General features: G+C 28.3%; 3 protein-coding genes across 3 annotated transcripts; all 3 read left to right on the top strand.

The window, feature by feature from the left end:
* The first annotated feature begins 1899 nt into the window (after positions 1–1899).
* Positions 1900–3455, top strand: LOC110610940 (CBL-interacting serine/threonine-protein kinase 5). Its single transcript, XM_021751023.2, has one exon. It carries the CDS (start codon positions 2036–2038, stop codon positions 3380–3382), a length of 1347 nt encoding a protein of 448 aa, XP_021606715.1. The 5' UTR covers positions 1900–2035; the 3' UTR covers positions 3383–3455.
* Positions 3456–16767: 13312 nt separating this feature from the next.
* On the top strand, positions 16768–18744 carry LOC110610262 (probable WRKY transcription factor 40). The gene is made up of 5 exons (XM_021750104.2): positions 16768–16956; positions 17034–17096; positions 17175–17501; positions 17592–17708; positions 17791–18744. Exons 1-5 carry the CDS (start codon positions 16891–16893, stop codon positions 18115–18117), a joined length of 900 nt encoding a protein of 299 aa, XP_021605796.1. The 5' UTR covers positions 16768–16890; the 3' UTR covers positions 18118–18744.
* A 5670-nt stretch (positions 18745–24414) lies between these two features.
* Positions 24415–26390, top strand: LOC110610263 (WRKY transcription factor WRKY76). The gene is made up of 4 exons (XM_021750105.2): positions 24415–24575; positions 24892–25140; positions 25236–25352; positions 25755–26390. Exons 1-4 carry the CDS (start codon positions 24540–24542, stop codon positions 26124–26126), a joined length of 774 nt encoding a protein of 257 aa, XP_021605797.1. The 5' UTR covers positions 24415–24539; the 3' UTR covers positions 26127–26390.
* The last annotated feature ends 572 nt before the right edge of the window (positions 26391–26962 follow it).

The following is a 26962-nucleotide window of genomic DNA, read 5'->3' as shown; positions in this document are numbered from 1 at the left end:
TAAAATGATCTCTTAGGGAGTTGGACCTTCACTGGGAACAGCATATACACTGTAAATAAAGAAAAATACCCAGTTGAGCACATTACGAAATGAAGACAAATAGAACACAAAGAGACAGCTGAGAGAGGGAGAGATCGGGAACGGAGTTGGCATTGGAGTTGTACTGAACTTCATCATGGAAAGCGAGTTTCGCTTGCTTAAAACCTTTCTTCTTCGACTAAGTTTCAATGAATTTCACAACTTGCTATTCGCCCATCTGCTTCTTCTCTTCAACCGATGACTAACCAGTTATTCGAATTCCAAATGCTCTACCTTCCCTTTCCGCCCTTTTTCTTTGTGATTTTTAGGGCTTCGCTTCTCCGAATTGAAATTCTCCGTTTTGGGCTTTCTCAATTTGAGCGTAGCCCAAACTGTTTTGGGCTTTCTCAATTATGTAATTCATATATAAATTCAGCGTTTTATATAAATCCGGTAAGAACAAGAATAATCTTATAAAATAATAAATAAATTATGTAATAATATATGCAGATTTAGTCGGATGGTATATATATCTGAATAAATTTAAAAGTTTTAGATCCTATTCTCTCGATTTCTAATTTTTTTTTAAAAAAGAAATTATGTACTGATATATAAACAATATTATTTTATTTGTTTATTATATGAATCTAATACTGGGTAACATGAACAATGGATTATTTCAAAAGTATACACGTGAATTTTGAAATTATTTCAAAATTAAAAAATATGTAATAATTAAACTTTTTCCTTAGAAAAATAATATTTTTCGATCAAATAATTGGATAAGCTTTTGCCATTTAGGGAGTTCCATGTGTCCCAAGATAAATGCCATTTTTGCTAAATTAGGTTCACTTGCTTTTCCAACTCATCTGCAAGGTTGCACTTATGGAAATCGAAAAATATGAACGATGTCACCATCCTAACCCTAACCCTAACCCAGAATATTCTCCTCTACACAGTTTAGTTTCCCTTGCTATTATTTTGTCGTGTATTATTTTATTTTTCAAATTTTTTTTTTTTTTAAGAAGGTCAAAATAAGACTATGTTCTTTAATTATGAAGTGTTGATTAAGCAAATAACAATATAAAGGTAGTTGATAGTACTAACTTTGAGAAAAAACAAATGATTGTTTTTTTTATTATAATTTTATTATTAAATATAATAAAATTGATACCAAACTTTTTGGTATCATAATTTTTATTATAATTTTAAATTCTACTGCTTAATGACCTACCGATGCTAATTTAAATTAGACGAACTAAGTTTCAGATACTATATACCAAAAAGAAAATCTAGAATGGTGGGAAATGATAAATACAAGTTTAAAAAAAAAATCCAAACAAACAGTCTGTAAATGGGAGATTATGGAATCTCCACAAACGTAGGATTGAAAAATCAAAATCCAATTCTGTTTGGGGGAAAAGAAATTTGCCTAAAGATGGGACACATGTAAGCACATGCAGAGGCCTAAAAAAAAAAAGATTACTGTCTTCTAACGTTTAAATTGATTATAAAGTACTGCTTTTACTCTTTTTTTTAAATTTATCCGTAATTTTATAATAATATTTTATTACAATTATTAAAATAGTAAGAATACAACAATTTATTATAAATTTCAATATATAAATTAATTAATTTCAAAAACTTTAATTATTGCTAATAATTTTCATATTTTAAATAAGTTATCATATAATACCTAAACATTAATTTAGGTTTAAAGCAAATTTACTTTTTAATTATATATAAATTAATTTGATTGAAATTTGAATTGGACGACTATGAGCCTTGGATGGGACTCTAACGCCAACGAGGCAAAGAGGTTAGTTATACTTTATAAATATTTAATTAATTGATCTGCCTCACAAGCTCCCTTGAAAAATGAATAGCTCTTTAGCCTCTCTTCTTCTTCTTCTTCATCTAGTTCTGTAAACTGAGCTCCCACTCAGCTCCCATATTGATTCACAAAACGTCTCATTTCTGATTTTAGAAGGAGAAGAAGAAGAAGTTGGTTTCAGCCATGGAAGAGAGGCATGTTCTGTTTGACAAGTATGAGATGGGAAGGCTATTGGGGATGGGGACTTTTGCCAAGGTGTACTATGGCAAAAACCTCGCAACTGGAGAAAGCGTAGCTATCAAAGTTATCAATAAAGATCAAGTGAAGAAGGAAGGGATGATGGAGCAGATCAAAAGAGAAATCTCTGTTATGAGATTAGTTCGACACCCAAATATTGTTGAGCTCAAAGAAGTGTTAGCTACAAAATCCAAGATCTTCTTCGTTATGGAATACGTCCGCGGCGGCGAGCTCTTCGCTAAGGTAGCTAAGGGGAAGCTCAAAGAGGATGTTGCTCGTAAGTATTTTCAACAGCTCACCAGCGCAGTCGACTTTTGCCATAGCAGAGGCGTTTGTCATCGAGACTTGAAGCCGGAGAATCTGTTATTAGATGAAAATGGAGATCTCAAAATCTCTGATTTTGGGCTATCAGCCTTGCCGGAACACTTACGCATCGACGGGCTTCTTCATACGCAGTGTGGTACTCCGGCGTATGTAGCGCCGGAGGTTTTGAGAAAGAAAGGATACGATGGATCAAGAGCCGATATTTGGTCTTGTGGGGTAATCCTTTACGTTCTTCTTGCTGGGTTTTTGCCATTTCGGGATGAGAATGTCATGAAAATGTACAGACAAATATTCAAAGCAGAATTTGAGTGTCCGCCATGGATTTCCACTGAAGCTAAACGCTTGATTTCCAGACTTCTGGTTTCTGACCCAGAAAGAAGAATCACAATACCAGCAATAACGCGAGTTCCCTGGTTTCGCAAGGGATTCACAAGACCACTAGCGTTTTCTTTCCAAGCAATCTCAAACCCAGAAAAAACAGAGGAGGAAGAAGACGAAGCTTTATCTGCAGTCATGGCTAAAGTTTCCTCGCCAAAATTCTTCAACGCTTTTGAGTTTATTTCTTCGATGTCTTCTGGGTTTGATTTGTCGAATCTTTTTGAGAACAAGAAGAAAACAGGGTCTATGTTCACTTCCAAATTCTCGGCGAGTGCAATCATGAACAAGATTGAAGCCGTTGCAAAAGGTTTGAATTTTAAGGTATCAAAGGTAAAAGACTTCAAAATGAGATTGCAATGCCCGTTGGAAGGAAGGAAAGGGCGACTTTCGATCACTGCGGAGGTGTTCGAGGTAGCTTTGGATGTCGCCGTCGTGGAGTTCTCGAAATCTGCCGGCGATACTCTGGAGTACGCCAAGTTTTGTGATGAGGATGTCAGGCCTGCGTTGAAAGACATTGTCTGGACATGGCAAGGTGACACCGTTTGCAGCCGAAACGACAGCGGAGAAAATGAAAATCAAACCTCATTATAGAAAGGCTAATCCTAATCCTAATCCTAATTATAATTAAAAATAGTTTTTTTTCTTAAATAAACTTTTTGTTGTCAATTCACTTTTTTGTTTTTCTCTTATCTGGTGATAGGCTCTTGGATTTTGATATGTGATCTGTAAATAAGTTGTGATTAGCAAAGTTTTAATGGATGGATTAATAAGAAATTTCGTAAGTAGGTTATCAGTATTCGATTTAAATCGAAAAAAATTGATCGAATTGAATTAATTTAAAATTTTAATTGAATATTTTATTTATTTCGATTTGATTTAATTTTTTAATTATTTTAATTTAATTTTATTTTATTTTTAAAAAAATTAAAAAAACGAATCAAATCAATTAATTAATGATAATAGTATATTATTTTCAATAATATAAAAAAATTAGATTATATTAAAATTAAAATATTTTAATTAAATTTAAAATACTAAAAATAAAGTTTAAAAAATAAAAAATTATTAAAAATTTAAACCGATTAAATCGAATCGAATTAAATTGATTCGATTTAATTTAATTTTTAATCAAAATCAGTTTGATTCGATTTTTATAAATATTAAAATTTTAATTTTTGATTTATTCGGTTCAATTTGATTTTAAACCGAATCAACGAATGGTTGTGTGATTATACAAGCATAAATTAAACTTTAATTTTATATATAAGAATAAAATTTAATAATAAATTAAAAAATAGTTATTTTAAATTTTTATTAATAAAACATATATATATTTTTATAGATTTTATATTATTTAATTAAATTTGTTTTAAATATTAAATTTGATATAACTTCTTTATTATTTTTTTAGTATAAATAATTAAATTCGATTAAGATTTTTTAAATATTAAAACTATTAATAGAATTCTTTTTAATTTGATGAGAAATATTTATTTAGATTCAGTTGCAATTTATTAAAATACTCTCAATATATAATATATAAAATTTATTTTAATATCTTTTAAATTTATACTATTGTAATACCCGGCTAAATCCGATATCGGAATTCCTACCGTCAGGTGGAATTCAGGGATGTCAGAGGTTCTAGAAGGGTAAGAGTGAAGGTTTTCTAAAAGGTTTTAAGTGTGTCAAAGGTGTGATTCAGAAAAGAGTTAAGTCATGAGGAGAATTAGCCAAAGGAGTTTCTGTCATGTTCGGCCCCCGAATGGTAAGTTCGGCCGCCGAAAGTGCCCAATGTTCGGCCCCCGAAGGTTATGTTCGGCCCCCGAACGTTGCATGGTTTTGCATGCAGTTTCGGCAGCCGAAACTGAGGTGGTCGGTTGGTTGTGCACACTCCTCAGTCCGTGGTTTGGCCAGGTGTTTCACCTCCAGATCATGACCAGAGGTTTGGCCACGTCTCCCTTGACTCATCTGCACGCTTTTAATCAGCTCATGCAGAGGGTTGCTCGTTTGCAAGAGGGTTTGAAGGTGTTGAGAGAAAAGAGAGGTTTTGGTGGGTTGACGCGTGTGAAGGGGATTTGTTGAGTTCAAGGTGTTCCTCTGCTAGTTTCAGGAGGTAAGAGAGGTCTGTATACTTGTTTTATGGTTTTCTGGTTTTCACAGCTTTTGACGAGGTTCAGGGTAGCGTTGCATGGTTAGGTTTTAGAGTTTCGTTTTGATGTGTTAATGGTGAACGCATGATGATGTGTTGTGTTCGTTGTTTTGTTGGGGTTAATAGGTAGTTTGGGACCCCTTTGTGCATATACTAGAGTATATGTGAGTTGAGACGCTGAGTTATGCATATTAGAGTGTGTTGGAGAAGTTGTGCATGAGAGGAAGCAAGGTTCTGCCTTCTGGAGAACCCAGCTTCGGCCGCCGAAGTGAAGATTCGGCCGCCGAACCCCTTGTGGAGGTAGTTTCGGCTGCCTAAGGGTGCCTCCGAAAGAATGGACTTGCGGATCTGTCATGCACATTCGGCCGCCGAAGGTGCCGCCGAACATGCATGAGTTTCGGCTCTGGAGAAGACATTCGGCCGCCGAACCTGCTGCCGAATGTGTTCTGGCCAGCCTTCGTTTGCATGAGTTATGTGATTAGTTTCAGAGGTTTAGAGGGGATTATGGGGAATTGTTTAAGAGTTATTCAAAGGATGTGTGACACCTCATTCGAGTCCATTTGTGTAGGATTGGACCCGAGAGTTCGAGGAGGTCATCAGAGTTAGAGATATCAGAGTCAGTACAGTATCTGCCAGAGAAGCAGAGGTGAGTGGAACTAAACTAACTATTTTATGTTGAGAAATGACACGATTCTAGCATGCTCCATGCATCATACATTGCCATGTTATATTTTAGGTTGTGTTGCATTAGAATTCACGAATATGATGCATTGCATATGTTGTTATTCCTGTGGATGAATGTTGGATGATCCTTAGCCCTTGACAGAGAGCAGATACAGATTTATGGCATGAGATAGCCATACCAGGTCGCCCCTGGATAGTCCAGGTCGCTCCTGGTACTATGAGTGAGACAGCTGGGCTGTCAGACAGCTGGGCTGTCAGATCAGAGTGAAGTGTAGACCAGGTGAGACCTCGTCTCCTTGGCACAGTTAGTCATGCTATGATATCAGAGAGATAAGTGGAAGACCAGGTGATGACATTGTCTCCTTGGCACGATTGGTATTCTAACATGTAGTTGAGGGCTACTGGTGACAAGTTCATCTTTGAGCTGATATGATTGTGATGTGATGCATTTCATGCGAACATGTAATTAATGAATTGTTTTATTGTTCCTCCTCACTGGGCTCTAGAGCTCATCCCACTCCCTTGACCCCAGTTTTGCAGGTTCTGAGAGAGCTAGGAGAAGTCAAAGTCAGCAAGAGTACAGAGGACAGTTATGCATGAATGTATGTTGTAATAGGATAGTGGACATGATGTAATTGAAAGATTAGTTGTAATGTAATAGATAGATATGTACTGTCATATACTGGATAGACTTATGCTTTCCCTAGTGTCACTGCTATAGTGTGATGTGTGATTCATCCCTTGTACACAATCCTGTTTTACATTTCTTGATGAGAAATGTGTGAGTTAGGCTTAATGTATGGCTTCGATGAGATACCAGTGGGATGTGTTACAGATTGTGTTACTCCCTGGACCACAGCAGATAGTAGTCCCTGGTACAGGCCCTGAGGGCCATTTCAGATTGACATTTCTGAGTAGCAGTGGTTAAGCCTACAGAGTTTTACAGGATTGTGAGTATTGTTTTATATTATGAATGGGATTTATCAGGTACACAGAGAGTATAGTTGGCTGACTACGGGTCCCGGCGGCCTTAAGCCGATCTGGATCCTAGTGCCAGTGATGGTTCGGACCGTTACTGAGGGGTACCGGTTTCCGGGTCGTTACAGATATACTGAATCTATTTAAAAATTTTCGATCACACCAATCATTATAGGAATTCAAATTTGACATTTCACAAATTCCATGAATTTTGCATGTAATTTAATTGTGAAATATATGTATGGTAAAATTAAAGTCATGTAATTTAAAATTTTAAATAATTATATATTTTTTAAAATATTTATAAATCATCGATAAATAGTTGACATGCTTATTAATAAATTATAAATATATTTATTGTTAAAATTACTAAATTAATATTAAACAAAATATTTAATAAAATTTTAAAATTAAATAAAATTATATAGTAATTTATTTTAATTAAATTAATTTATAAATTTAATAATTATAAACATCAAAATAAAAATGTATCACTTCAATTTTTTTTTCTCATAACGAAAAAATTAATATATATATTTTTTTAAATAAATTAAAAATTAGAGAAATAAAATTTAAAATTTCTCATATTTATTCAGATACACTTATTATTAGAATAAATTTATGAAAAAAAAATGATCACGAAATTTAAGATAAAATTATTAGGAAAGGTAATCAGCAATCAATGTATCCAATTAAAGGAATTAACAGGCAAATGGGTATATCTTTTTCATATGGAATGGGAGGCTAAATAATTAAATTATTATTTTTAATTAATTTTAAAGAAAAATATTTCTTTATTTGTAATTATATTAATTTCATAAAATATATAAATAAGAAATTGATTTCCTGAACAAGAAGAGCTGGTAGTTGGAAACCTAATTAAAGACAACATGTCGCTAAAGGTAATAGTAGTAGTTGAATGACCGTTTAAAATATTTTCTATCCTTTAAGAAGATCAATAAACAATAATTTCTAATTCTAGCCAATCAAATTGCAACAGCACAAAAAGCTAAGAATCCCTACCTGATGCCTCTTCTCTATCTTTTCATTGTCTGCTATCCATGTCTGCTGTCGCATTTCAGTGACACGTGTCTAACTACCAAACACTTTCTGAACTTCACCAGGCAAACAAACAGGGGATGTGCTTTTCGGTTTCGGTTCACAACAACTACTTGGATTTCCGGGAAAAAAATAGTTGGATTATTTTTTATTTTATATATTAATTATAATTTTATTTTAAATATTAAAAATTATATTATAAATCTTGTTGACTTAATAAAACACTAACACAATTGTTGACTTTAAGGCTATTTGAATAAATTATTTTTTAAAATATTTTAAATATTGTCATTAAAAATCAATTTTGAAAATTTATTATTTTATATTTTACAATTAAATACATTTAGATTGAATTATATTATTTTCGAGAAGAGTTTAAACAACGATCTTTTTTCTTTGTCTTTTTATTATTTTTGAAATTCAATTGATCTGTTTTTTTTTTTTAAATTTTTAGAGTAATGTAACCTTGTGGTTAGATAGAATAATTTAAAATATAAAATTTAAAATTGATAAAAATTAATCTATTCGATTAATATATACATTAATTAAATTAGTAGTAAATATTTGATCAGTTCATTTTAAAATCTAATCGAATTGAATAAATTAAAAATTAAAATTTTAATATTTATAAAAATTAAATCAGAATCATTTTAATAAAAAATCAAATTGAATCGAATCAGTCTAATTCAATTTGATTCGATTTGATTTTATCAATTTAAATTTTTAATAATTTTTTTTTATTTTTTATACTTTAATTTTAATATTTTAAATTTTAATTAGAATATTTTAACTTTAATATAATCTAATCTCTATATATTATTAAAAATAATATACTATTATCACTAATCAGTTTGATTCGATTTTTTTTTACTAAAACCGAATCAAACTGAAATAATCAAAATTTTTAAAATTAAAAATCGAATCGAACTGAAATGAATAAAAAATCAAATTAAAATTTTAAATTAATTAAATTGAATCGATTTTTTTTAATTTGAACCGAATATTACTAATTTTAAATTAAGCTTATAAATAAAGATGAGGAATATTATTATTTAGAATTAATTCTAAAAAGGTTTTAGTAGGTAAAAATAGCACAATTTATTAATTGTATGCTAAAGTTATATTTAATTATCAATTTCAAATATTGGTATCTATTTATTAATTTTATTTATTAAACAATTATTACTAAAATAAAATTTAAAATGTTTAATTACGTTATTTTAATAATTAAAACGGTGCGTTTAATTTTGTGTATAATTATTGAAAGTTAAAATAGACAATTTATCTCTGAGGTAAGACTAATTGATATATTTTGAAGACTTTTTCAGTCTGATGAAGTAGGTCTCAGTCACCATCAAGTAGAATTGTTACAGTAAGTCAAATGAATAATTCAAACACATTGGATAAGATCACAATTATAATAATTTTTTTTATTACAAATTAAAAATTTCCTAGAATCCAATTGGTTCTGACTTCCTACGTGGCTCAGTTGCATGAAAATTTTGCAAAATGGATTATAAATAATTAAATTTGAATCCATATTATTAATAAATTAATTGTTTTATAATTTTATTCCTTCTAAATATTATAATCAGGTTTTATTTTTTTTAAAATAAAATTTAGAGTTTAAAATAATAAAATATGACACCTCTCAAATTTACTCGGATACACTTATTATCAGACTAAATTTATTAGTGTATAATTATATTTTGTTGATAAATAAAAAGTTAAATATTTTTTAATAATAAGCTTTAAATTTGAATCTCGCAATTCTCAAAACAAATTCAATATCCTTGACTTGAAATTTATGGTTAAAATGTTAATTTTAAATTGTAAAATTATAATTTTGATTCAATTACTTTAAAAAATCAACTCTCTTATTCGATAGACAGACAATAAAGTCAATTTTAATATTTAAAATAAAATTTTAATTCAAGTATTTTAAATTTATCGAATTGAAATTAAATTTTATTTCTTTAAGATCAGTCTATTAAATGATAAAATATTTTAAAATTGTAGAGACATGCAACTAATGGATTAAATGATTAAAGATGGATTAATTGGACAGAGGCTATTTGCAGGGCCGCCCCATATAAGGCTAAAAGTTCAGTGAAATGAGTAAGAGGCCATAGCCTAGCTTGCCTCCTGTCCTGCAGAAGAAACCAAACTCGGCCAGGTCTCAATAGATGAGCCAAGAAAAATGGGCTAACAACTCCAGGGCCATTCTTCTCTTGGACTTGATAAATTGGCTTGCAAACAACTGCTACAAAAGCTTTGTGTTTTTGGGTGGAAACAGTCTGAACCACACACAATTTGGTATATAAAATATTTTATCATTAATTAAAAACAATCTCAATCAAAATATATAATTCACATTGAATAAATTCTCTTAATGTAAAGTTTAATTAATAATTTTTTAAAATTAAAATATTAATTAATAATTTATATATATATATATATACACATTGCATGGAATGGAGCATCAGCAGCGACGTATGGGGTGGTGATCTCATGGATAACCTCACCATTTTTGTACTAAGTGGTAGGTTTGATGACTCTTGACTTGGAAAAGTTAAAAAGAATATGTAAATCATGGGTGGACTCAGTCTCTCTTTATTAGAAAAGGGTCCCCATGGGAGAGATTGCACCTTGCATTGTTGTCTCATCTCTATCCATGATTCTTCTTTCTCACTAGAAATTAAAATTAATAATAATATCTGTACGAGTTGATATATTAATAAATAAAATATTTTTATTTAAAATTTTAAAATTTATTTAAAAAAAAAAATATTGAATCGCTCGTTCTAATACCGATCCGATCGATAAAAGAATTAGCGGAATTTAACTGGTATGGTGAGGATTTGAGAGAGGAAATTGAAGCGGACAAAGACTCATAATTTCGTGAAGATTCATTCGAAGACTTCACCAGTCACCACCATAGAAGTTAATTTGTTAATGGAAAAAAGAAAAGTTTTCCAAAGGTCTACAAAGATGACGATTGATTGATGACAGAGTATGATGCAATTTTGCTCACTTCACCATCCACCCCCACAATTTTTTTTACAGACTTTTCCTAATTCCACAGGTTAGGTTAGGTTAATTTAATTTAATTTCATTATTGCTAATCATATTAGGTTACCCAATTATTATACATATGGGAAATTTTGGAGGCCAGACCCAGATAATCACATAAATTATATATGCAAAATATTTTTTTCATTGTTTAATTATAATATTTTAAAAATCTAAGTACTCATAAAACTTTTAAACTTTACACTTTTTATTTTCTTAATTTTTTTAATATTTTAATAGCAGTTAATAATAATTAACTAAAAATAATGAGAATAATTTTTTATAATTCACCCATTTAATTTTTTAATATTAATATTTTAATTAAATTTTATCTAAAAAAATAAGTTGCGGAACAAAATTTAAATAAAAATATTAAAATATCATACAAAGACACGAGGCAAAGGAGGAAGAAAGACCGTAAATGAGGACGTACCAAAATCTCCTTTTTCGCATTCAACTTTATACTTTCCGTTTCTAAATCAAGATATTTTACAAATATCCAATCAAACACATTTGCCAAAGCTTTATGATTTCATATAAATAATATATCAGATTTAATTTATTTTAAAAATTATATTAAAAATAAATAATAAATCGAGAAAAAACATATAATTATTGAAAATGTGAAAAGTATTGGTTTGAACTTTGATGAGTAAATGCACAATGGACCCATTTGCATAAATGGTGGTCCTAAAATCCCAACTAGTTCACACTACTCACAGTTAGGTAAAATATATATTCGATTCAAATTGAAAAAATCAATCGAATTAAATTAATTTAAAAATTTAATTCGATTTAATTTTTAATTTAAAATTTTTTATTATTTTTATTTGATTCGATTTTAATTAAAAAAAAAAAAATAGATTGAAGTGATTAGTGATAATAATATATTATTTTTAATAATATATAGATATTAGATTATATTAAGGTTAAAATATTTTAATTAAATTTTAAAATAATAAAATTAAAATATAAAAAATAAAAATTTTTATTAAAAATTCAAATTATTAAATCAAACTAATTTGAATTAAATCAATTCAATTCAATTTAATTTTTAATCAAAATTAATTCGATTCAATTTTTTAAAATATTAAAATTTTAATTTTTAATTTATTTAATTTGAATTGATTTTAAATTCAACTCAAAAATAGTATTTCTATATATTTTGCCGACTTCGAATCTTCCCATTTCTTAGTTTACAAGTAATTATATCTATTTTTTTATATGAAGATATTTAGGAGAAGAGAAAGAGAACTCGGACTCTAATTATTTATGAATTTTTATACTTATTTAATTAATTTATTTAATTAGTAGTAGAGGTGAGCAATATTCGGTTCAAATCGAAAAAATTGACTGAATTGAATTAATTTAAAAATTTAGTTCAGTTTTTTATACATTTTGGTTTGGTTTAATTTTTAATTTCAGAAATTTCGGTTATTTCAGTTCGGTTCAGTTTTGATCAGAAAAAAATCGAAAAAATCGAACCGAACTGATTAGTGATAATAATATATTTTTTCAATAATATAGAGAAATTAAATTATATTAAAATTAAAATATTTTAATTAAATTTTAAAATACTAAAAATAAAGTGTAAAAAATAAAAAAATTATTAAAAATCGAAACTGATTAAATCGAACCGAATCGAACCGAATCAGACCGGTTCGGTTCGATTCGGTTTCTGACCAAAATCGATTCGGTTTTTATAAACACTAAAATTTCAGTTTTCAGTTTGTTCGGTTCGGTTTTAAACCGAACCGATCGAATGCTCACCCTCGTAGACACAAATTATATTTTATTTAAATTTCCTATCTAATTTGTAAAGTTTTTTAAAAAATGTATATACACACACGTTTTTTTGGGTATTTACAACTATTAAGAAAAAATATATTCTTAAAAATTAAATTACTTTAAAAAGAAAATTCTATACTTTGAAAATTTATTAACATTATTATATTTTGGAGTTCTAACATTGTTCGTGAACATAGATCTATATTTAATTGCTTTATTTATTTATGTATTTTTTTTTATGAAGTCCTTATTGGGTAATAGTGTTTATATTTTTTTTATATTTAAATCCTTTTATTTTCTAAATATTTTATAATTTATGATTAATTATTATATAAATAATTAATCATTAACCATTAGTAAAACAGCTAATAATAATTAAATTAGTTAACTGCTATTTAAATAATTAATATATTTAGTAATCATTCTTTTTTTAAAAAAAATTAAGTGAAATAATGATAGAAATGAGAGGGATGTCGGAGAAGGTGTGAAAGAGAGAAAATGGCGAGAGGATGAAGAAAGGATATTTTCTTTTTATGAGTTATGTAATGATTTTAATAAATTCGTGGAAATAATTATAAATGATGAATTTATAAATTTAAAAAAAAAATTAAAAAGGAGACTAATGTTAAACACGTTATCATTTGACAAGTTTTGATGTACATTTTTTTCTCTATTTCATATTTTTCATAATTAATTTCGCATCTATTTTCAAAATGGTCCCCAATCTCCGTATGAAATTGTGATCGGTTGTTGTCCCAAAAAAGTGATTAAGAGGGATGAATGAGTCACTTTACTAATTTTTCAGCCTTACTCAAAATTTAATTGAAAAATTATGATTATTAATTTTGAGTGTAAAAGATTATTAATTCAAGTGAATTTTTTGAAAATTTTCTTAAAAGATTTTAAGATATGTTTAACAATAAGTACATTATCAGAAATGTTATTAAAAAGAGAGTAAATTTACCAATGAAAAACAGTTATGAAAATGAAAAGTTTTTAATGTAAAGGTATCAAAATACTCTCGATAATTCTATACTTTCATTACTAATTTATAAAGAGTTTTTAATATTTTAAATAGATATCTAAAATTTTTTTCTTTCAAGACTGCAGAGATAATTTAACGATAATAATTTTAAAAAAATTAACCGTTAGACCACTAAAAATTTATATAGACTAAAATTAGTTACTTTTGCTGTCTAATTAATTAAAAAGGAGTACAGACATAAATTAGATATTTAAATTTAAATTGTTTCTAAAATTAGAGATTTAATTTTAACCTTTTAGATTCGCTTACTCTTTTACAATAAATCTTTAAAATGCCTCTTTATACTTTTTTTTTTTATTCATTTTGTGTTCATACATGCGTAAACTTTTCTTGAATTTTTAATATTTTTCAGATATTCACTTTTAATATTAAAGATAGTTAAATAATTTTGGTATTATCAAAATTAAGTTTTTTAAAAAATTTAAAATATCCATTTAAAAGAATTTTTTTTTAATTTTATTTATTGTGAACTCAAAATAATAAATATAAAATTGATATTTGAATCCTTATGCCAATTTATGTACAGGTTTCATTTAAGAAAAATATTTAGTCAATTGAATTCTCACACAATTATAAAATTATTTTTATTTTAAAAAATAAAATTTTAAATTAAACAATTGAATTATATCATTTTAAATAAATTAGTCAAATTAAATTTAACTTTTATAAAATTCTGATTTTCGATCGGTTAAATTCATTTTAATCAATTCGAGATTTTTTTTTAATTCTAAGCAATGATATTCTTGAAATATGTATAATTTAAAAGTTTTTTTTTTGTCTTTAATCATAAATTCTCAGGTGCATATATTCAATTAATAAGAAATTAAAAAAATTATATTATATTAAAATCTGTATATATATAATAATGTCCATCCTTATTTAATAATTTATATAAGAAGTTTCCACGAGCACATAAGCAATTAAATTAATTTTCTCACAATTTTCTGTTTGAATATTCTTCATTATGCCAAATGCCGATAGCTAATTGGATATAAATAAAGAAAAATAAGTCAATTATTCAAGGCAAGAAAGTCATTAAGGGATATATCTGGATTAGGTCAAATGATAGGGACTATTCCATGTTTTTCAAAAATTTTTTCCTCCGAGTAGAATGTGTTTCATACTCTTGTACGAGCTTGGTAAATTTTAGAGACTTAATTATTTTTCTATAATACATAATGAAAAATTCTTATTCACATCAGTTATTTATAAAATTAATAAATAAAAAATGATTAATATATATAATGACCAATCTAACTTTCTACATTTCGAAATGAGGTAAATATCTGGAGAAAAGTATAGGGTCAAAGTCCATTCAACCGCTCTAAAGCATATCGGCCCAACATCACATGTCTCAGCTTGTGCCCAAAACAGGTTGGATCGATTACACGCGTAGGTCGACCAGATGATAGCCTAGTTCGATCACGTGATAAGGGATAGGAGAATAGACTCAGTCACTTCGCAACTCTTTCAACATGCACGCCGAAAAAATTAAATGACTGTCTGACAGAAAAGAGTACGCGGACATATTCGTACGCATGGGTCTGGGTAACAGAAATAGGTGGCACTGTAATAGAGTGACGATTAAAGGAAAGAGGCATTATCTTCTCATACACTGTAAACCCTAGTTTTTTGATCTTAGAATATCACAATACATTTATAAGTATGATCTATTATAATTTGCTCAATTAATTTAATATTAATTAGTTGGTTGCTAGCTTGACTTTTATTTTCTAGTTATTATTTAAAAACCTGCCATAACTTACAAGCAACTCCATTTGATTTTTTTCTTTTTATTTCCAAAGGAATTTGGTTTTTTTAAACCCAACATTTGATTTTTCTTTTCTTTTAAAAATATCTAAAAATTATAGAAATCAGGCATTTTCAAAATGTCAATTATATTCTCTCAATAGTAAACACAAGCCAAAAAGTCTTTAAATAAATTATGGCAAAGCCTATTATTCAAACCCGTGTGGATATGAATGCCTCCTGCTTTTTTTTTTTCAATCAAATTTTAATATAAAAAAATTGATGAAATAATTATTAAACTTGTTCCCCCATAGATTGAGCTTACCTTAGATACACCCATAATTAAATTTTAATTAAGCAAGTGGGCATATTTTTATTACAAAGGCATCCACTGATATTTTGTAATTATAATAAATTATTAATATAATATTGATGATCGCTGACTTTTTCGTCCTGGGCAAGATCGAGTTTAATAGAAAAATGTTAGTTCAAAATTCATTAAGCTTTTTTTCGTCCGAATTTAAGAGAAAAATGTTAGTTCAAAATTCATTAAGCTTTTTTTCATGAACAAATCAGTTCATGTGGAGCGTTCCGATTCAGAGATATGAAACCGGACTAGACACGCACGTAATTCTGTCCGCATATATACCGAAAAAAATTAAATGGCGGTCTGCAGTGGAAAAATATTTTGACGCGTCCGTACGCATAGATCTAAACAATAAAGATAGATGACAGATGATACTGTAGATATCACCAATAAATAAAAAAAAAATAAAAGGGATGAATATTTTTTTATCTAAACTTATTCAACTACAGTAAATCAAATCATGTATTCCCAATTAGAATATCATATATAAAAATTAAAAATGAGAAAAAGTGAGGAGGCAAGAAGAACAGACGATCATTCATAGTAGGATTAATAAATAAATGAAAGAAAGAACGTGGAAACAAAGAAGATAATATAAAAAAGGTCAACAAGCAGCAACTTTGTCCAAGCTGTATCCTTTTTTTTCTTTGTTCATTAGTGGGATCCTTCCTTTCCCTTGACCCTTGACATCCCAAGGAATTCAATCTTCTCTTGCATATTAAATATCACACCATTACCAAACGTATATGACTTTTTCTCTCTCAAAATTATAAAATAAAACCCATGATTCTATGTAAAATTGTCTTACATCAAATAGTAAATCAACCATATATTGACACGTATATAATCATTCAAAAAATTACAAACATCATACGGGTAGAAAATTTTTATATATACACTAGAGTGTTAAATTTTCTTAAAATTAAGGAATGTCGACACGCTTTTTCCGTGTGAAGCTGACGATTCCAAGATGATGTCTCCTTCATGTTTACTGTTCTATCTCAAACGCTATTTCCACTCACTTTCCTATTGCCTCCTTCCTTCTCTTCTTCACCTCTCTTCTATATATTCAACATTTCTTCTTGTTTTTCTTTCATTCGCTTGACCATCTCCAGACTTTACTTCATTCTTCAGTTCAATTTCTTTATTTATTTGCTTAATTTCTTGAACGTATCCACAGAAACAGAAGCTTTCTTTTAATTCTAATGGACTCCACTTGGGTGAACACTTCTCTTGACCTCAACATCAATCCTCTCAATGCAACAACTCCGGTGAGTGTAGCCCAGAATTCAGTTTCTAATATTTTCTGTCTTGAATTGTCACACTCAAGATTTTTTTCTTGCATCAGAAGAAAGAATCCAAAGAAGGAGATTTCATTGCTGGGTTTGGAAGGCAACCTGTTAAAGAAGAGGTTAGTTTCTTTGAATTCCATGGAAATTCTCCGAAATCCAAGTTCTAAATCAGAACATGTTGTGTTATATATTCACAGAATAGCGTTTTGGTTGAAGAGTTGGCTCGTATAAGCACTGAGAACAAGAAGCTAACAGACATGCTTACTGTTCTCTGCGAAAATTACAATTCTTTGCAAAAAAACTTTGTCGATTTGATGCGGAAGAAAGCTGAGAAAGAGCTCCTCCCTTCATCTAGGAAGAGAAAGGCTGAGAGTGAAGATTATAGTAATATGATCACAATCAATAACAATGGAACTACAGAAAGCAGCTCTAGTGATGAACTAGATTCAACTAAAAAGCCAAAAGAAACCATCAAAACAAAGATTTCAAGAGTTCTTCGAACCGATCCATCGGATACAAGCCTAGTAAGTAAAACTATCAATGGAAACATATCTTTAATTTTCCTGTTGCAGCAAGTGATTTATTTTCTTAACAACTATATATATATTCATTAGGTCGTGAAGGATGGATATCAATGGAGGAAATATGGCCAAAAAGTTACAAGAGACAACCCTTCTCCTAGGGCTTACTTTAAGTGTTCATTTGCCCCAAGCTGCCCTGTGAAGAAGAAGGTAACAACTGCTTCAAATGATGAGTGCTTATACCATCTTGAAATCAATTTGTTTTTAAAAGTTTTATATATGTGATTTTCAGGTTCAAAGAAGTGCAGAAGATCCTTCAATCTTGATAGCAACTTATGAAGGAGATCATAACCACACCAACCTTTCACAAACTGAACTGTCTTTAGGCTCGACCAACCGCGGTTCGATTCCCATTGCGACACCGTTAAGAGCTTCTGCAGGCACTGCTGCCACTGTAACTCCTGCTAAAAATGAAGTTGAAGATACTGAAGCTCCAGCAATCCAGAAGATTTTAGCACAACAAATGGCTTCTTCCTTGACAAGAGATCCAAATTTCACAGCAGCACTTGCAGCTGCCATTTCAGGAAGACTCAACCAGACCCGGATTGAGAAACTGTGAAGTTAGAAATATCTTCATGAGGAATTAAGAGTTTATATTTGAATGAAATTTTCAGGTAGACTTAGTCAACCACGTCACCATAAATTGATTTTTATCAGCTTAGTATATAAACGACGTGGTAATTAGGTCTATTAGGAATTTCTCTTGAATGTTTACTTTTGTAAGTTAATCAGAGAGCACTACTGATGTACATAGACGACTAATACCAATATATATATATATAAACTTCATAAGCTTTCTTTGAAGGGAGAATGGAAGGACAAAAATAAACCTAAAAAATATCAACGGGATATCTTGATAAATCCTTGAAAAAAGGTAATGGGTTCCTTGATGATTAGCCACGTGCCATTGCCACATGGCTTTCTTAGCTTATGTTCTTCTTGTTTAGACCTAAGTGTGAAGCCTCACTCAGGTATTTCAAGGCTCAGAATAAAGATTTTGAATAATGTTATTAGACTCAAAACGAGTTTAGACTCGGTATGGGATCTATATGGCTTGGAATGGACATCATATGTTACACTCAAAACCCTTCTATTTAAATGTTTAACCATTCGATATATGATAATTAACTGGTCGTTAGTGATTGGTAATATTCTTACATTTTAAATTTATAGTATCAAATATTTCGTAGATCTAGTTTTCCTTTTACTCCATGATAGATCTTATTTTCCTTTTATTCCACTTGATAAATCTAATTTTTTTCTTATTTGATCGTATGAATCTCTAAATATTCGATTTGAGAAAGGGATTTGCATCAATAATAACAATTTAAAAAGTACACCATCTATTTAATTGTCATAATATAAATATTACTTTAAAATTTATAATTTTATTAAATATAAAATAATTTTAATTTTTATTTGCAATCATATTTATTGTTATTAAATTATGGTTTGTTTTTTTTTTTAAATTAAAAATTGAAAATTGGGAGAGCAAAACTTGAAATCTCTTAGATTTAATCAGATATACTTCTCACCATCTAGGAGTGCAACTATGATTTGTTACTTTAATAATGTTTAGAGAATATTCAAAATATCATTATCTAAACTCAAAATATACTAGTATATTAATTTATGAAAATGAATTGATTTCAATTTAAATTAATTTTAATTTGATTTTAAATTAAAAAAATAATTTAATTTTAATAATTTAGAGATTTTAAGTTAAACTAAATATATCCGATTTAATATGATTTGGAACCAACTGTTTTGTTTTGATATCTTGTAAAAGGGTTTTAATTCAACTTGACTTATATATGATTAAATTTTTTTAAGAGTCTTAAAAACAATTAAGTTAGATTGCAAAGTTAATTAAACCATCTATTCTAATTTTGAATTAAAAATTAAAAAAAAAAGACTAAAACTAATTCTAAAATCACAATTTTCATACTAAATTTAAACTCATTAAATTAATGACTATATTCAATAATACTATCTGATATAATAATAGCTATTAATTATTCAAATAAGTTTTGATTTTTTAGCAATAATTTGCTAAAAATTAGAGAGAATAGCCTTTAATGGATATTTTCTCAATACAGTAAATATTATTATCAAATAAAACTTAAAAAATGTAGCTAGGTTAATATTAGTTATAGTATATTAATAGATGGAACATTTTAGGATGATTTTTTTTTCTAACTTAATTTTTAAAGATTTTAATTGGATATTTGAATTTTTTTTAAAAAAAAGAGAGAAAAAAATTCAAATTCGACGCGGTTTCCTCAAATTCTAGATCGGGAGCAGCAGAAGTAGAAACAAAATATGCCAAAAGTACATAAAAGAAAAGCTGGTCAGTCAACGATTGCAAAAATTTCCAGCTTCACTTCACTACGTCAATCAGTCCGCCAATCCTAATAGGACTTTGCTGTTTTTTTTTTTAAGGATTTTAGGATTCATATTAAATTAAAATTTAATTTTTTAATTTAATTTTTTAAAATCAAATTATGCCTTGAAGTTTAACTATTAATTTAAGGGTGTGGATGCCTTTGGCATAATTATTAAGAATGAAAAGTATTGCAATTATCAAAATATGTAGCAGTAAAATAAAATTTAAAAACCTCAATGCCTCATAATAATTTATTAAAATAAATTATTAAATACTGAAAGCTAAAGAGATTGGAAACCAAAACGGCAGGGTCGGTTGGTCGTGGGACAGTGAAAGGTGGTCGTGAATATTAAAAAAATTATTTATTTTGAAAAATATATTAAAATATTATAAAAAAATTTAAATTTTTTAAAAAATTAATAATAATTTTCTCTTTTAAACAGGTGTTGTCATTGTCATGATCAATCTCATACGCGTAGTAGCCGTAGATATTGACTATAGCACGTCGACTAGACTTGTGCAAGTCTTCTTTTCTTTCTTCTGCCTCTCTCTTCCTTTTCTTTGTCCTTTATCCTCTAAAGTCCAAAGGGCCCACGTTCCCTACGTCATGCCATTCAAATTAACTTTTTTTTTTTTTTAAATACTATATATACACCAAATAATAAGCACAATTCTAGCTCAAAATCAATAATATAACACTTTGTTTTTTTCATGTAACATCTCATATATTATCTAAAACCAAACTTCAGATTTATTAATCAAGATCTATTAGACTAAGCTTATCTAATATTTTTTGATTGAATTTTAATATTATAATATTAAGAGAAAATAAGGTTTCAGTGTATATAAAAAATTTTAATTTAAAAATATTATTTTCTTTTTTTATTCTTTTTATTTTTTAATAAAATATAATTATCGCTCTATTATAATGTCATCTATTTTTATCATATAAAATTATATATATGAGTGTGTTTATCTGTTTATCCTCATCAGATGATCATTTAATTCTCCTTTAACATTCGTGCTGATAAACTCATAACGTAGCTGAATCTATTCTCCTATTCTTTCTCATATCAAATGAGTTAGACTTTTCTCTGACAGATTCGAGCTTTTAGTCAGTCCGGCCTACTTTAGACGCGAATTAAATGACGTTTAGTAGGCTCTAATGAATTTTAAAACTATTTCCTTTTGTGAAACTCGATTTCAACTCGAATGCTAGAGTCTAACGGTAGTCATCAGATTTTATTATATAATAATTTATTTTTCCACACATGAGTTATTGGGTTTGTAGCGGCTATCATCTTAGTTTATTTTTTTAAAGTTTGTCTTTATGATTGTAATTAAAAGATATTTTAATATAACTATATTTATATGTTGAGTTCAAAAAATTATAAAAAAAAACCTGAAATCTTATAATGAAAGGATTTTGTTGGTGCTTCAAAAAACCTTAGAAAGAATGGAAATATTAAAATTTAAAATTTAATTTTTCGTTAATTATGATTTGATTTTATTGAAAAACTAATTTAATTACTTGTTATAAATAGCACTAAACAAATATGAGATGTAATTTTGTATTTATTAAAAAAATGAAATAGTAATTATAATACTTGAAATATGATACAAGAAAATTAATAAATATAACCTAAAAGAAACAAACGTGAAGAAATATTAAGAAATTATTGTAAAAAAATATGAAGAAAAAAGGAACGTGGATGACACGCGGCTGATGAGGCGAAGAAAAAAAGACAAGGGAGATTCCGTGCATGAGTAGGATTTGATTTTTGACTTCAACGTACCGTTGACTCCTACTTTTAAACAAAGACTTCTATGCTGCCGTACGCCCGCCTCCTCCCTATGTTTTATTTATTTTGATTTTGATTATTATTTAAATTTAAAATTCTCATAAAAATTAAATTTAAATTTATTTATTTATAGGAAAGAATTAATGTTTTATAAAAAAATATATTTTAAAATAAAATAAAATTATGAATAATTTAAATGAACTTTGGTTTTGCTTTAAACTTGTAAGAGAATAGTGGCAAAAACTAGGAACATCATAGTAATAATGATGATAATTAATAAATAAATAAATAAATAAATAAATAAATAAAATTTATTGATAGTGTGAGTAGTCCAAGATTTGAGCCGTCAAAGGAGAAATTAAGGTTTCCACATTAACTAATTTTTCTTCCTTGTCCTTTTAGTCACCTCACGTGTTATACAATGTCCATGAAAATATATTTTTCCTTAATATTTTTCCTTTCTTACCTTTTTTAAATTACATCAATACTTATACAATTTTAAAAAATATATTAAAATATTAAAAAAAATTATTAATTAATTATTTCATTAATTTTAACAGTTTTATTATTTATTTAATTTATATTTTTTTATTAGAACAGTGTCCCTTAATGAGTGCCAAAAAAAACAACAACATTGGACTAATAGTAGAGGGAAATCAATGGTGAAAATCAAACTTTTATTTCAATTATCAGTTAGTTTTTTGAAATCTAGTTGAAATTTTTTTAACTCCAAAAAGTTTGGTTTGATTTGAATCATAACTCACATGACAAATTTAGTTTGTTATAAAGTCAATTTTTATTAAAATTTTATTTAATTTAAGTGTTGGATATAATTTATAATGATTACTGATAGTGAGTAATTAATTATAATTAATGACTATGATAAATTATGTTTAATTATTATTGTAAATATATAAAATAATTAATAAGAGTATAAATAATTTATTATATTAGTAAAATAAATATAAAAATATAAATATGAATTATGCATATAATTTTATTATTATTTATTGTATATTTAATTTATTATTGTATTTTATAATTTTAAATAATTCATTGATATAAAAAAAGGCACCCAGTTGCAAGATCGATACGGTCCAAAAAGAAAGTAGCCCAAAGAACCCAGTTCAAGAACCTGAACAAACAAAGCTCAACACAGAGAGACTTCCAGGAATGAATCTACTGTTCCATCTTCTTTTAACAACATCGACAGGCAACAATGAGAAAGGACGACGACCATGCATGCAAAGACAGAGAAACACACACGTAATAGTCCAAATTCAAAAGCCAAAGGCTAGGAAGACGGTGATCCAAAAATATTTTTATAATTAAAGTTTTTATAATTATAATTAAAGTTATTAAATTTAAATCTGCAAATTCAATGATAATTATAATTACAGTTTTTAATATTTTTATAATTATAATTAATTATTAAAATAATTTTAATTAATTCATATATTATATGATGTTAATTTTAATGAAGCAAAAGGAGACTTACGAGGATGTTTGTCTTTGTTGTAAGCAGTGCAGCGTGACGTATACAATTGTGGACCCATGAAAGAAAATAAAATAATAAAAGAAAATTAATTAAGAAGATAGATAACAATAATTAAAAAAAGAAAAACAAAAGTTTATTACATCATACGGTTGATGTAATAAAGCTTAGGTCAGTGGTTTTGGACAAATAATTAACTTCAGACCCAATTCAAAAGGTTTTTTAATTTTTAATTAATTTATAATTCAACAATCCATTATTTTCCACAAATTCACTAGGAAGCCGCCGCTGGTTTCCCTTGGTCATCCGCTTATTAAACTATGGAAATAAATACATCAAATTATTTGTGAGTCATTTTGAGATTCCATTAGATAAAATTTTGATGGAGTTCGAATTTGATTTTTAAATAAATTAAATTCAAATTTAATTTTTAAATTTATTTAATAAACGAGTCAAGATTAAATTTTATAATATTCAGCTCGTTAAAATTTATGAATTTAATTTATTTTTAAATTTATGAACAGACTCACGAATATGCTCATCAACAGACTCGTTAAATAAGCTGAAATTATTATCATAAGAAAAATAAATTTAAATTATATATGAAAATATATACTTTCATGAGCTAAATTTAAAATTTTTTAAAATTCAGTTTTATATAATTTAATTACACTAATATATAATTAATATTTAAAAACTCATATTTATAAATTTATGAACTAATTTATAAAATTATTTTTTTAAAAATTTATTAATTTTAATTTAAAACTCATTAGATATATATAAATAAATCAAACTATTCGTAAATTATTTGAAATTAAACTCGATAAAAATTCAACTTGTCTAAATTCATTTGTTAAATAAGTAAAATTTAAACTTCTTAATAATCGGCTGAGAATTCGAAATAAATAAAATTTGAATTCAATTTAAATTAAAAAAAATTTTAATAAATTAAAATTAAAATTTTTAAAATTCGATTCAAGTGAATTAGATTATACCGAATCACGCATGACATGCATGTATGAGTGTGTTCCAAGAAATTTATAATTACCTCGTAGTTTTTAAAAATATATATATATAAATACTTTTATTGACGTGTCAGTCTGCTGTATAATTTCTCATAAATGGTGGGTGGCTGCGTGAACAATACGGCCTAGAAAAATTTCTAACATTTCCATAAAGGGTAGCTGACTAGTTGGTGGCTTGTTTGGCTATAAATAATTGCTTCTCCCTCACATCTTGCTTTTCTAATAACACTCTTTGCTCATCATCTCAGAAACCTTCTTCAATCCATTCCCATGGATTCCATTGCTCACTCCTTCTGCAAAGTCAAGGTAAAGTTACCCTCTTCATCTTGCTTTCTTCTTTCACTAGAGTTTTCATCATCTGGGGCTTCAAATCGAGTTGAAATTAAAGCCCAGTTTGGCACTGCAGGTTGTGGGATTTGCACTCAAGAGAGCTTTAGCTTTAGCTTTCTTGAGAAACTGCATGCGTTTGATCACCTCAGCTTCTGCTTCTTCTTTGCACTGAAGGGTGAAGCCAACCTGCATGATTTATTGCCAAACTGGCATCATCAGCTAGATTTTATGCCATTGATGGGTTTTTCTTTTATGACATGATTTTGTTCATATATATGGTTATTTAATTCAGGTGGAAGCTCTTCAAGATGAATTGGAACGTAGCCGAAAAGAGAATGAAACTCTTAAGGTTATGGTTGAAGTTATGAGCGGTAAGCTCAGTGCCCTTCGATCAAATGTTCAAGAAATTGGCAGCAACTCGCCACTGAGTGGTGTCTCACCCTATGAGCTCTATGGCTTAAACAAGAGACCGAGGATTGAGATTCCCATGTCCAAACCTTCGCAAATCTTAGTCAAAACCGACCCCAAAGACAAGAGCCTAGTAAGTGTAGATCACGTTTGTGCATGGATCAAGTGTTTGTGTGCGTATATATTTATATATCAGTACTTATCAGGGGGGAAATGTGAATATTTTAGAATCTAAAAGATGGATACCAATGGAGAAAGTATGGGCAGAAGGTTACTAAAGATAATCCATCACCTAGAGCTTACTTCAGATGTTCCATGGCTCCAAGTTGCCCCGTCAAAAAGAAGGTATAGACTCACATATACATTGATCTCAAGTTCTCTTTTTCGCCAATCAATCTCTTCTTTAATTGTATTAGGAGACGCTCTACTACATTTTAGAGAGGTAATAGTTTGTTAGCAACAATATAAAACTATTATTTAAATATTATTAAAAAAAATATCAAACCGCTTCTTTATATTAGGACAATAAAAGCATATGTAATGGTGCTTAAACTGTGTTACTGTGTTTGTAACTTAAGTATATATCATAGCAATTTGCAGCCGCTGTCTTACATCCATTATGTAGCAGTGACGTTTTTCTTTTTTTTTTAGGCCGCCTGAACTCCTACACTGCATACTCAAACACTGTACACAAATATATATACATATACATGAGTAGCTAAGTGTTAATTTCTTGGGTTTTTGAAGGTTCAAAGATGTGCGGAGGACAAGACATTTCTGGTTGCTACTTATGAAGGAGAGCACAACCATGATCCCAATGGATCTCCTGGACACTCTATGTACTCTCCGGATAGCTTATCAAGAAGCTCGAGAAGTAGCACAGTTTCTTGCCCAGTCACAAGTAGTCCTTTTCAAACAGAGGTAGCCCTTGATCTTACCCTTTCAAGTCCCACACACGATCACAAGGAAAAACCTCGTCAAACTTCTTTGGAAGACAACATCAGCAGCAACACTAACAAGGTTGAAGAGTATGTGGCATCCCTCGCCAAAGATCCAAGCTTTACGGTTGCTTTGGCTGCAGCTGTAGCTCGCTCTTTATCTACACCAAGAGTATTGTGAAATGTCTCCACTTTAAACGTAAAGGGAATTGGTAATTTGTTAGCTACTAGTAGTTCTTCTCATTCTCTTATCCTTGTGCTTCTGCTGTACATGAGTCAGGAATCTATTCTTCCAAAATGGAATGTTAGTACTTCAAAAATGCTAGAGTTACCGGCTTACTCAGCACAAGAATTAGCTTATGTTAAATATATGGGGAGTGTGTTGAGCATATTAAATATTAATTATTTTATTCGAGTTTATATAAGTCGATCATTCACCTTAACATTCTTATATGTTTATCAAGCAAAAATCACTTCCATTTTAATAAATGTTACCAAATTTAAATTCGATCAATCTAATAAAACTCTTCTCCCAAATTAGCAAAGAATTAATAGCAAAGTAATAAGAATTAAATTAATGCAATAAGTTTATATTTATTTAATAAGTTATATCAATTTTTAAGGTAAAATAAACAATTTAGATTATTTTGAAAAAAACTCTCAATAATATTAATAAAATAAATTAAAAAAAATATTTATATCTAACAAAACTCTTCATCCCAAAGAGTAAGAATTGATAACAAAGAGTATAAACAAAATAATAAAAATTAAATTAATGTCACAAATTTATACTTAATAAGTTGAATCAATTTTTAAGATAAAACAAGTAATTTGGATTATTGAGTAAAGAACTCTCGCTAATATTAATCAAAGCAAATTAAAAAAAATCCTTCACCATGTACTAACCGTAATAAAAATATTTTAAGACAAACTAAATTCTAACTAGTTAAATATCTAGTCCAATATTGAATCCCACACGAATTGAACTTTAAAATACCATGTTAAATTTAGAGAAAG

Source organism: Manihot esculenta, chromosome 3 (assembly GCF_001659605.2).
Source record: "Manihot esculenta cultivar AM560-2 chromosome 3, M.esculenta_v8, whole genome shotgun sequence".
NCBI lineage: Eukaryota > Viridiplantae > Streptophyta > Magnoliopsida > Malpighiales > Euphorbiaceae > Manihot > Manihot esculenta.
This window is presented reverse-complemented; position numbering and strand designations above follow the sequence as displayed.